The sequence below is a fragment of the Lactuca virosa genome, chromosome 8 (genome assembly GCF_052849685.1).
Source record: "Lactuca virosa cultivar CGN04683 chromosome 8, Lactuca_virosa_CGN04683_v6, whole genome shotgun sequence".
Classification (NCBI taxonomy): domain Eukaryota; kingdom Viridiplantae; phylum Streptophyta; class Magnoliopsida; order Asterales; family Asteraceae; genus Lactuca; species Lactuca virosa.
The window spans coordinates 47,626,064-47,637,438 of record NC_136433.1 but is presented as its reverse complement, the minus strand read 5'-3'; the positions used below and the strand labels follow the sequence as shown (position 1 = coordinate 47,637,438).

General features: G+C 42.1%; 2 protein-coding genes across 2 annotated transcripts; both read right to left on the bottom strand.

Annotated features, from left to right (window-relative positions):
• Positions 1–5,796: 5,796 nt before the first annotated feature.
• LOC145130318 (uncharacterized) lies at positions 5,797–6,495 on the bottom strand. The gene has a single exon (XM_079065137.1). The coding sequence runs from the start codon at positions 6,493–6,495 to the stop codon at positions 5,797–5,799; it is 699 nt and encodes a 232-aa protein (XP_078921263.1).
• Positions 6,496–6,498: 3 nt separating this feature from the next.
• LOC145130317 (uncharacterized) lies at positions 6,499–9,877 on the bottom strand. The gene is made up of 3 exons (XM_079065136.1): positions 9,010–9,877; positions 8,293–8,913; positions 6,499–6,755 (listed from the first exon to the last, which is right to left on the bottom strand). Exons 1-3 carry the CDS (start codon positions 9,875–9,877, stop codon positions 6,499–6,501), a joined length of 1,746 nt encoding a protein of 581 aa, XP_078921262.1.
• Positions 9,878–11,375: the final 1,498 nt, after the last annotated feature.

Below are 11,375 nucleotides of genomic sequence, written 5' to 3'. Positions count from 1 at the left end.
TACACTAATTTAGTGCATAGCGGTAAAGGGGTCGAATCCACAGAGACTGGTTCAATTTTATAACTCTATGAAAATCCTCTTTGTAAAAACACTTGTAAAAAAACAATAAAACTAAAAATGGGGGTTTGGTGTTTTGAAATACTTGAAACAAACTAGAATTAAACTAAGATTTAAATGGACAATTTCAATAAGAATAAGAGTTTGATGTAAAATCAATAAGGGAAGGATGGTTGACTTAAGGTTTCCTCACTTTGACTTTTGATGAACATATCATTAGAATCCAATGGTGCAATACTTGCTTTAAATCCTTAATTTGGCTATAGTAATCCAAGAAGCTTGAGATTACCTAGACTTTTCATAATTGTTAAAATAGTTAGAGAAGCTCATAACAATTTCCTTAGTCAAAGTCACAATTTCCATTAAGCATGTTATTAGTGAAAGTCAACTAGCATTAAGAACCAAAAAGTCACCAAATCCAATAGGAGTCAAAAACTTCCACTACCATGTTGGAGAAAATGTTTTTATGATTGTGTAAAGTAAAACCAACACAAAAATCACTTGTTGCTTGCTAATTTGGAGATCATTTACTTAATCAAGAAATTAGCCAACTAATCACCACAAACACATTTAAACTCATGAATAAAAACATATAAGTCGTGACAAGATCTTAAAACTCAAAATATTCTCATAAAGATTCAAAAACAAGTTCATGGAATCTTTAACATTCAACAAAAGTTCAAAGGATTCAACGAAAGTCAACCAAGATTTGTTTACCCAAGCATGACTAAACACAAGAAAACAAAGTTAGATAAGATTGTACCAAACATTTGACAAGAATCAAGAGATGAAAAGATGAAGTTCTTCAAGGTTTTTGGTCTTCAAAGTGCTCCAAAACTCCAGAGAGAATGTGTCAAAATCGGATGTTCAAGATAAGGCTAAAGAGGCACACCAACCTTCCCAATATAGAGCTCCAAATAAAATCCCGAATTTGCCTATGTTGGAATCCACACGGGCCGCGTGACTACGACGGAGTTTTGGGCTTCTTCAAGTCTTGGACCCCCACAACTATTCCATTGGCCCAGTTCGAGTCTAATCAACTTCTAGCCTATTTTTCTTCAAGATTTCATAAATTTGAGCCCAATTTGCCTTCTCCAAATCACTCATAGCTTCCGCAAACTCCCGATTATCGATCTCCGCACACTCGAAAATTCTCCCGCGTCTTGCAAATTTAATGTTCAAATCTTCTAAGCCTTCAAGCAACTGACAAGCCCACTCCATGAATCACCTCCATAGCCATCAAACCCAAAATCCTCATTGCCCTTCAAGTCCAATCGCTTCCCAAGAATCCCGCTTTGCTAGTCTCGAAAAAAATCTGCAATAATGCTCAAGAAACTAGAAAGTACCCGAAATGGTCATAAAATAACAATAAAGAAAATATGCATGAAAATTAACTAAAATGCAAATGAAATGTGCTAAGATAAACTATAAAAAGAAGTAAATAAAATGAAGCTATCAAATCACCCCAAGCTTAAGCCTTACTTGTCCTCAAGTAAGACAAGACTAAAATGAACTCGGGATGAACTATCCTAAGAAAAATAAAAAGAATGGATAGAACCGCGGAACCTGATCACTGTTAGTCAACATGGTCAGAATTGATCTTGCTATTATCTCATTGCTTTTTCATCCGATGACAATGGGACCATAAACCACAGCTAGGACAACTCCTTTAGGTGAGTAAGGAGGGATGGTCAGTCGCAGCCCCAATGGAACATGTATACAATGAAGAACATCTGTAGTAGGGAGAAAGCAGTTGGATGGGCTCGTGTGGAGCTCTTCTTTAAGTGCACACTCTTATCACGAAAGTTGCGTGATCTCACGTCTGTTGGCCACTCTCAAATGTGATTGGGTTTCATCGCTCGGGCACCATTGTAGGAATCAGTTCACTTAGTGTTGGCCCAAACCTCCTGTAGTATCCGACTCAACAGTCTCCCTAACATCACCAATTTGCGAAAAACAACTCGATCTATATACAATAAAACATACCTAAATAAATGAATAAATATCAGACGTCGGATGACCAAAATGTAGGAAAGTTTGTTTAATAATTGAACCGGTTACCCATCTAAGATAATCGCCGCTTGGAATTTTCTTGAGGGGTTTTTTTTTTGTTAAACATATACTAGCAAACTTGAAGGTACTTCACTAAGATATTGAATTTTTGCTTTTTGTCAAGACAACTTTTTGACTCAAAATTTGATTCCCAAGAGTATGTAAGTGGAACCGGGGGGGGGGGGGGGATAATAATATAATATGAATGGTCTAAATGTGAAAATGACCATGTGTGGAGCGTAAAGATGTAAGCTCCTTTTCAAACTTGCGATTTTTCAAAAATAATGAAAATGCCCAAATGTGGGATAAAAGACTCTAAAATCCTAAGTAAATCGCAAAAAGAATATGTTGATGTAAAGAGACCGGATATGGATTCTACTCGGGGACAAGCACTAGTGCTTCATCCTAACGGTTCAAACATGATCAAGTGTGATCCTCTCGGCGGTATGGACCGCAAGGCTAAGAACATCCATTGCTATAGTATATCCTACAGTTGTTAGTATTGCATGTGTAATTCTTCATGAAACTACCTGGCCATGATCACTTACCCCTTTAAGCTTCCAGCATCTGATCCCAAGTATGAAGTCCCAAACTGCAGCTAGTGGTCCCGGTTCGATGGGTGAGATAGCAACAAGATCCTGGACCAATAATGATACAATAAATGTGAACCTGTTCCATGGCATCCAAGGGGGGTGAGAATAAACAGATAACAAAAATGCATGAATGCTAATGCCCTAAGCTAAATGTTATGCAAAAAATAGAAAGTAGAAAAGAAGAAAATAAAATATTTTTGGAATTTTTGCAAAAAAAAATGAATGCAAATTAGCTTAAAACTAAAATGAAATGCAACCCAGCTAAAGAAATGCATGAAAAAAGTAAAAGCAAAAGGGAAATGCCCCACCCTAAGCTTAAGAACAAGCATTGTCCTCAATGCTTAAGGAAAGGGCGGAAATGACCTAAATCGGAGGGTCGGGCGGCGGAAAGTGTCCGTGGCGGTAGTGGTAATCCCACATATCCTGGACATGGCGGGGAGTGGGCGCGGTGGACTGCTCTAGTTGATCAACACGGGTCACCACATCCTAGATGGCCCGAGTGTTCTCCTGCGTCTGAGTATCGATTCGCTAGATAGTGCAAAACATTATGGCGAACTGGTCGAAGAAGTTAGGGGGAAGTATGGTGGGATCTCGTGTCCCCCTTGCTGCTGTGGCTGAAATTGAGGCTGGGCAAAACGTTGTGGAGGCTGAAACTGGTCATCTTCATCATCCACAGGAGGAGGGTAGTCGGATGGAATGACCCATTGTTCGGGGTCGGTTGGTTCGAAACACCCTATATACTCGTGAGGAAGAATGAGGTATGGTTGATTATCAAGGTTCCAAATGTGACCACCGACTGATTCGCGGATGATTTGCATCTGCCGGAGTGCAAGGATGTCAAGGCGAGAGGGTCCGGTCGCCTTTTCAAGTTGGAGGGTGGAGAGAAGGAGCTGAAGTGGGTGTCTAGATGCAATGAGTGTGATCAAGCCGCCGATGAAAATGTCCCCGGTGTCCATAGTGGTGAGATTGTAGCATTTGGTGAAGAAGAAGGTGGCAAAATCCGGGTTGGGTCCGTTTTCGCGAGTCATGCACCATAGAAAGAATAATTCAGCTTTGGAAATTTAACCCACTTCAGAGCGGGCAAAATCCGGGTTGGGTCCGTTTTCGCGAGTCATGCACTATAGAAAGAATAATTCGGCTTTGGAAATTTAACCCACTTCAGAGCGGGCAAAAATGGTGCATGTAAGGACTCGGTGGGCCAGGCATAAACATGGATGAATGATTGAGGAAGCCTTGGAGGAAGATGATGAGTATCGTGGCTCGTGAGTGATTTGCTGCCAAAAATGGTGTTCGTTAAAGGTGGCGGGCCAAGGATCCTGTTGGGAGTAAGTGTGGTCCACCGGGGTACCCATTAAAGCATTGAAGACCCGAAATGGAAATGACCTACTCTCGCCTAGCATTTGGAAGGTGATGGTGTTCGTATCATCATCCATGCAGAATGTGGAGAGGAATTCCAAATTCGGCTCAACGTAGGTCGCTGCACGATTATGAAGAAACTAACCCCAGCCAATGTTGTTAAAAAGTGCTTGAACTCCCTCAAGTACTCCGAGAGTTTCAAAAGACTCTCGATGGAGAAACTTGGTTGATTTGACCTTACGCTTGTTGGAAACAAGAAAGTCATATGTTTTGCGGTCGTCACGATTCAACAAACGAAATGGGGGGTCATTGGATTTGCCTTTCGACCCACCCTTAGATGAACTAGGTCCTGTTTTGGCACACTTAGACATTGAATCGGGACAAAAATGTGACAATAATAATATTAAAATCACACCGAAGACCACACGAGTGATGACTCAATTCCAACAGCAAACGGGTATTTAACAAACAAATAATCAAGTTAAAGGAATGAGGGTACCCAATTTGCTTAAACTCGCGAAGGATTGTGGAAGCGGAATTAGAACCACCAAAAAGAATCTCCAAGGCACACCCCAAGCTTATGATTTTTCTCCGTGTTTGACACTTGAATTGTTAGAACGACCCCACATACGAGCTTCAAGGCGATTTTCCGGCGAGTAGAGTGGCGGCACTTGGAATCGGGTGAAAACTTTTGGTGAGTTTTTGGAGGAAAATTGGTAGGGTCAGAAAGCCCTTGATTAGAGAAACAAAACCCCATGCTCAGAATCTCCAATGGTGGCTGGAGTTGGCCGGAAAATGCGAAAGAAGGCGGCGGTGGGTGGTGGTGGCGCCCGGAATTCCGGCCACAGATCGGACCGGATTTTGGTTGGGGTTTGTAGAGGATGAAAAATGGTGAAGAATGGCCGTGGTTTCGCGGGATTACGACCGGTAGAACTTCAGGAAATCGGATTTTTGTGAGAAGTGGGTTATGTGTTCTTGAGCTTCTAGAGAGGAAATGGTGGAAATGGTTAGGGTTAGAATGGAGAAGATGAGTGGCTGGAAGTGTTTAATCTATGGTCAAGGGTGGTCAACAACCGGTTAATGTTTGGTCAAATCATTAAACTCCTGGTCAACGAAAGTCAATACAAGTCAACAACTTAAAATCCAGTCAACGACCAACACGCGGGTAAGGCGCGGGCCGCATGCTGGCCGCGTCTACTCTTCTCAAAGAATTCTGAACCATTACGCGGGTACGACTTGGGCCGCATGGTGACCGCGGGAGCTGAAATGGTGGAAAATATGCCAAGTGTTGGAAACTCTCATGCGGGCTGCACGCGGGCCGCACGCTGGCCGCGTCTAGTTCACTCGAAAATGCACTGATCCTTCACGCGGGCTAGGCGCGGGCCGCGTGCTGGCCGTGCTTGCTGAACGATATCTGCACCATCGATGCACGCGGGACGCGGGATTTCTTCCACAATCCTCACGCGGGCCGAGGGCCCTTCCTGTGGATCAAAAATTTGATTTTTCTAAAAACTTGATTTTTAGCTCAAAATGATCCCCGCAAGGCCCAGTTTCAAAATTTTGACAAAAGCTTGGAATAAAACAGGGAGCGAAGGGTGAAACCTTTCAAAAATTTATTTTCAAAATCCCGAAAACGCCTTTTAAAATGATTTATTTGGATATGGAAAAAGTGAAAGCACAATGCTTTCCAAAAATTCCCTTCTTTAACGTCTTTGGCGAGACGTCTTCCTTGCTTGCTTCAACACATCGGGACATCCAAATGGATGATTTCAAGAGCATTAGCATTGAAACCTTCATAGAATGGCTTCAAACGGTGCCCATTGACTTTGAAAATTTGTCCCGTCTTTTCGCTTTGAATTTCCACCGCCCCATGGTCAAAGGTCTTTATCACAACAAAAGGTCCAATCCATCTTGACCTTAGCTTGCCTGGAAATAACTTCAATCGTGAATGGTAAAGTAAGATCCTATGCCCCGGTTCAAAATGCTTCCGGGTGATGGACTTGTCATGGAAGAGCTTCGTTTTCTCCTTATAAATCCTTGAGTTCTCATAGGAGTCATTTCTCAATTCTTCTAGCTCTTGGATTTGAAGCTTCCTATGTCTTCCCGCCTCATCAATATTGTAATTACATTGCTTGACCACCCAAAATGCACGATGCTCTAATTCGACGGGTAGATGACATCGCTTTCCAAAAACCAACCTAAATGGGGACATTCCTATCGGGGTCTTGTAAGCGGTTCGATAGGCCCATAAGGCATCATCAAGACTCAAACTACAATCCTTTCTCGTCGGATTCACTGTTTTCTCAAGAATACTCTTCACCTCACGATTTGAAACTTCCGCTTGACCGTTCGTTTGAGGGTGGTAGGCAGTTGAAACACGATGAGTTACGTTGTACTTCTTCAATAAAGCCTCCATCATCTTCTTGCAGAAATGCATCCCTCAATCACTAATCAACGCCCTAGGCACACTAAATCTCACAAAGACATTAGATTTTAAAAAGTCGATAACCGTTTTGGCATCATCTGATCGTGTGGCTTTGGCTTCAACCCACTTAGAAACATAGTCAACCGCGAGCAAGATGTATACATTGCCAAATGAGACGGGAAATGGGCCCATGATATCAATCCCCCATACGTCAAAAACTTCACAAACAAGGATGGGATTTTGTGGCATTTGGTTCTTTTGTGAAATGTTTCCTGTTCTTTGGCACCACTCACAACTTTTACAAAACATATAACAATTGCGTGACATGGTTGGCCAAAATAGTCCACACTCAAGAACTTTCTCAAAGTTCAGCTAGGCCCGAAGTGTCCCCCACAAGCAAATTCATGAAAAAATTGCAAAATGGATTGATGCTCTTGTTGGGGCACACATCGCCTAATAATTTGATCGGGACAATGTTTCCAAAAATAAGGTTCATCCCACACATAGTATTTTGCATCACTTTTTAATTTGTCTTTTTGAGCATGTGAGAATGTATCGGGATACCTTTTTGTGACCAAAAAGTTAACGATATCGGCATACCAAGGAGTAGATTGAGTAAGGGAAAATAGATGCTCATCCGGAAACTCATCCCGCAACGGGAGAGGAGTTTCATTTGAAATGATCCGGCTTAGGTGGTCGGCAACAAGGTTCTCGTATCCACTCTTGTCCCGAATTTCCAAATCAAATTCTTGCAATAATAAGATCCACCGGATGAGTCTTGGATTTGCATCTTTCTTTGTCATCAAGTACTTGAGAGCCGCATGATCTGAATACACTATAACTTTGGTGCCAAGTAGATATTGCCTAAACTTCTCCAAAGCGAATACTATGGCCAATAGCTCATTCTCCGTGGTAGAGTAGTTGCTTTGGGCATTGTCTAGCGTTCTCGATGCATAGTAGATCACATGGGAGGCTCTTCCATTCTTTTGACCCAAAACGACGCCAATAGCATAGTTGCTTGCATCACACATGATCTCGAAGGGGAGATCCCAATTTGGTGCTTGTATGATGGGGGCGGATGTAAGCAATTCCTTGAGCTTGTCGAAAGCTTCTTTGCACGCCTCATTGAACTCGAAATCAACCTCTTTTTGCAAGAGTTGGCACATTGGTCTTGTTATCTTTGAAAAGTCCTTGATGAATCGTTGGTAGAACCCTGCATGGCCCAAAAAAGAACGAACTTCCCGAACACAAGTCGGGTAAGGTAAGCTTTGAATAACATTAGTTTTGGCCTTATCTACCTCAATTCCTTTCTTTGACACAATGTGACCCAAAATAAGACCTTGACTCACCATAAAATGACATTTCTCAAAATTTAAAACCAAATTTGTTTCAATGCATCTTTTTAAAATCTTGGTGAGATTGGTCAAACATTCTTGAAAGGAGTTGCCATATACCGTAAAATCATCTATAAACACCTCAATTATGTTTTCAACATATTCTGAAAAGATAATAACCATGCAACGTTGGAAAGTGGCCGGGGCGTTACACAATCCGAATGGCATTCTCCGGTATGCAAAAGTGCCAAATGGACATGTAAATGTTGTCTTTTCTTGGTCTTCCGGTGCCATTGGGATTTGGTGAAAACGGAGTACCCGTCGAGACAACAATAGTGAGATTTCCCGGCCAACCTTTCTAACATTTGGTCGATGAAAGGTAATGGAAAATGATATTTTCTTATGCTTGAATTGAGTTTGCGGTAATCAATACATACTCTCCACCCGTTTTGCACGCGGGTGGGGACCATCAAACCTTTGTTGTTCTCGACCACCGTGATTCTTGTCTTCTTTGGAACGACTTGCACCGGGATCACCCACTTGCTATCCGAGATTGGATAGATCATCCCCGCATCAAGGAGCTTCAAAATCTCTTTTTTCACAACTTCCATCATAGGCGGGTTCAATCTTCTTTGCGTGTCCCGGCTTGGCTTGCATTCATCCTCCATCAAGATCTTGTGCTTACAAGTGGAGGGGCTCAATCCCTTAATATCCGCGATTGTCCAGCCCATGGCTTCTTTGTGCTCCTTCAACACCTTGATGAGTTGCTCTTCTTCACATTCGGTTAACTGAGTTGAAATAATAACCGGAAGGGTTTCATTCTTTCCTAAATAAGCATACTTTAAGTGTTGAGGTAGGACTTTCAATTCCAATTCGGGTGGTTGAACAAGGGATGGCGGCAACTTCGTGTGGGTTGGGGGCAACTCAATTTGCTTGACATCAAATCTTGTAGATTTCTTCACCTCTAAATTATTGACCAACCTCTCAATCTCCGGATCCAAAGAATAAAGCTTTAATTGCTCGGCTAGCTTCCCACAATCAAACCCTTTGCTTAAAACCATTTCCAACACATCACCATTAGACAACTTGAACAATTCTTGGGTTATTGGCTCAACAACATCAACAAAGTACAAAGATGAAACATCACTAGGATATCTCATGGCATCATAAATATTAAAACTTATTGTTTCACCATCAAAATCCATTGTCAAACTTCCCGCATACACATCGATTTTCGTCCTAGCCGTCTTCAGAAACGGTCTCCCAAGCAAGATTAGAGCCGATTTGGAGGATACTTGCTCATCTAGATTAATCACATAGAAATCCGCCGGAAAGACCAATTGATTCACTTGCACCAAAACATCTTTTAGAACACCTCTAGGAAAGACACTCGACTTATCCGCAAGAGAGATTATGACACCGGTTTCACTTAGAGGTCCGACATTCAATGATTCATACACCAAATAGGGCATGACATTGATAGAAGCACCAAGATCGAGCATGACACTACTAAAAGTGACATCCCCAATCTTGCAAGGAACCGTAAACATTCTAGGATCTTTGCATTTGGGTGGAAGTTTCCTTTGTAAAATCGCGGATGCATTTTCATTCATTGAGATTTTCTCGCTTCCCTTCAACTTCCTCTTGTTGGTACAAAGTTCCTTCAAAAACTTTGCATATCTAGGGATTTGCTTGATTGCATCAAGTAGAGGGATGTTTACTTCCACCTTTCGAAAGGTGTCCAAAATCTCTTTCTCCTCCATATTCTTCTTTGAAGTTGCAAGTCGGGAGGGGAATGGCGGTTGAGTGGCTATTGGTGTTACGAGGGGAATAGTCTTCTTTGGAACTCCGGCTTGTGCATCGTTCTTGACTATAGGTTCTTCAGTGGGAATGACTTCTATTTCTTCCTTTTCTTCCCTTGGCTTCTTCTTTGAACTACTCTCTCCGGTTTGTTTGCCACTTCTCAAGGTCACCACATTGATATTTGGGTTCTTTTTAGTTTGAGAAGGCAACTTTCCACGGGACTCCAACTTGCTTATGGATGAAACTATATCACCCATTTGTGCTTCAAGGTTGGAGATACTAGTTCTTGTCACTTTTTGGAATTGTTGGGTACTAGTGGCTAAGGATTTGACAATGTCTTCAAGGTACATTCCGGAGCTACTCGGTTGGGATTGAGGAGGTTGGTGGTGATAATGTGGAGGGTGCGGTTTTGGTTGATAGTGTGGTTGTGGATGTTGGTAATGAGGTTGTGGTGGTGGATAGGAAGGTCTAACCAATGCATTTTGAGGCAATGGTCTTGGGTTGTAGCTCATGTTGGGATTTGGCTTCCAACTTGAATTGTAAGCATTTTGGTAACCGGATGGCTTGTTGTGGTAATTTTGGAACTCTCCCGTGGCGTTTACATGTTCCGCATCTTCTTGAAGAATGGGACACATATCCGTAGGATGTCCCATTATTGCACATATTCCACAAACCATCACTTGTGGAGTTTGTCCCATGGCTAAATTTTGAACAACGGAGGTTAAGTCTTTGATTTGAGACTCGAGATTTGATGTTCCCACTTCATTGACTTTGTGTTGTGCCTCTCTCTTCATATCTTGGCGCGGGCCAAAATGTTGGGAGTTCGTGGCTATGGTATTGAAAAGTTGTCTTGTTTGTTGTGGAGTTTTACTAAAGACATCAGCACCACTTGATTCATCAACTAGTCTTCTCTCCATTGGCAACAATCCCTCATAGAAGTGTTGAATGAGGAGTTGTTCCGGAATTTGATGTGGTGGAAAAATATAGCACAAGTTGTTGAACCTCTCCCAATAATCATGAAAAGTCTCATTTTGACCTTGGCGGATTCCACAAATCTCATTTCTAAGACTTGAGACTCTTGAAGTGGGATAGAACTTGTCAAGAAAAGCTCTTGCCATGTCGGTCCATGAGTTGATTGACCCCAGGGGAAGATAGAATAACCAATCCTTTGCTCTATCGGCCAATGAGAAGGGGAATGCCCTTAATTTGATTTGGTCATCGGTTGACCCTTGTGGCTTCATACTAGTGAAAATAATGTGGAACATCTTCAAATGCTTATGAGGGTCTTCATTCTCTAATCCATGAAAAGTTGGAAGGTGATGGACTAAACTTGACTTCAATTCCGAACCTCCTTCCAAAACCAGGTAATTGATACCGGTTGGAGTTTGTGTAACATCGGTTTCCATCATTTGCCTAAAAGTTCTTTCGGGAGCTTCTCCTCCGTCCGCCATTGCAATAGGTTCAATAATGGGTGGATTTTGTTGTAGGGGTGGTGTTTCGGGAATTTCTTAGCGAGGGTCGAGACTAGAATCGGGTTCCGTGTCACTTGATGAAGCGGTTTCAACCTCTGGATCCCCGTGAGGATTTGAAGTTTGACCACGTTCTATTCTCTTTTCCTTTGCCAAACGTCTTGCTTCTTTTTCAATTTCAGGATTATAAATCAAAGCACCTGTACGTTGAGATCTGGGCATAGAGAAACAAAATGATTAAAAATAAACCAATCCCCGGCAACGGCGCCAAAATTTGGTGGTTGTC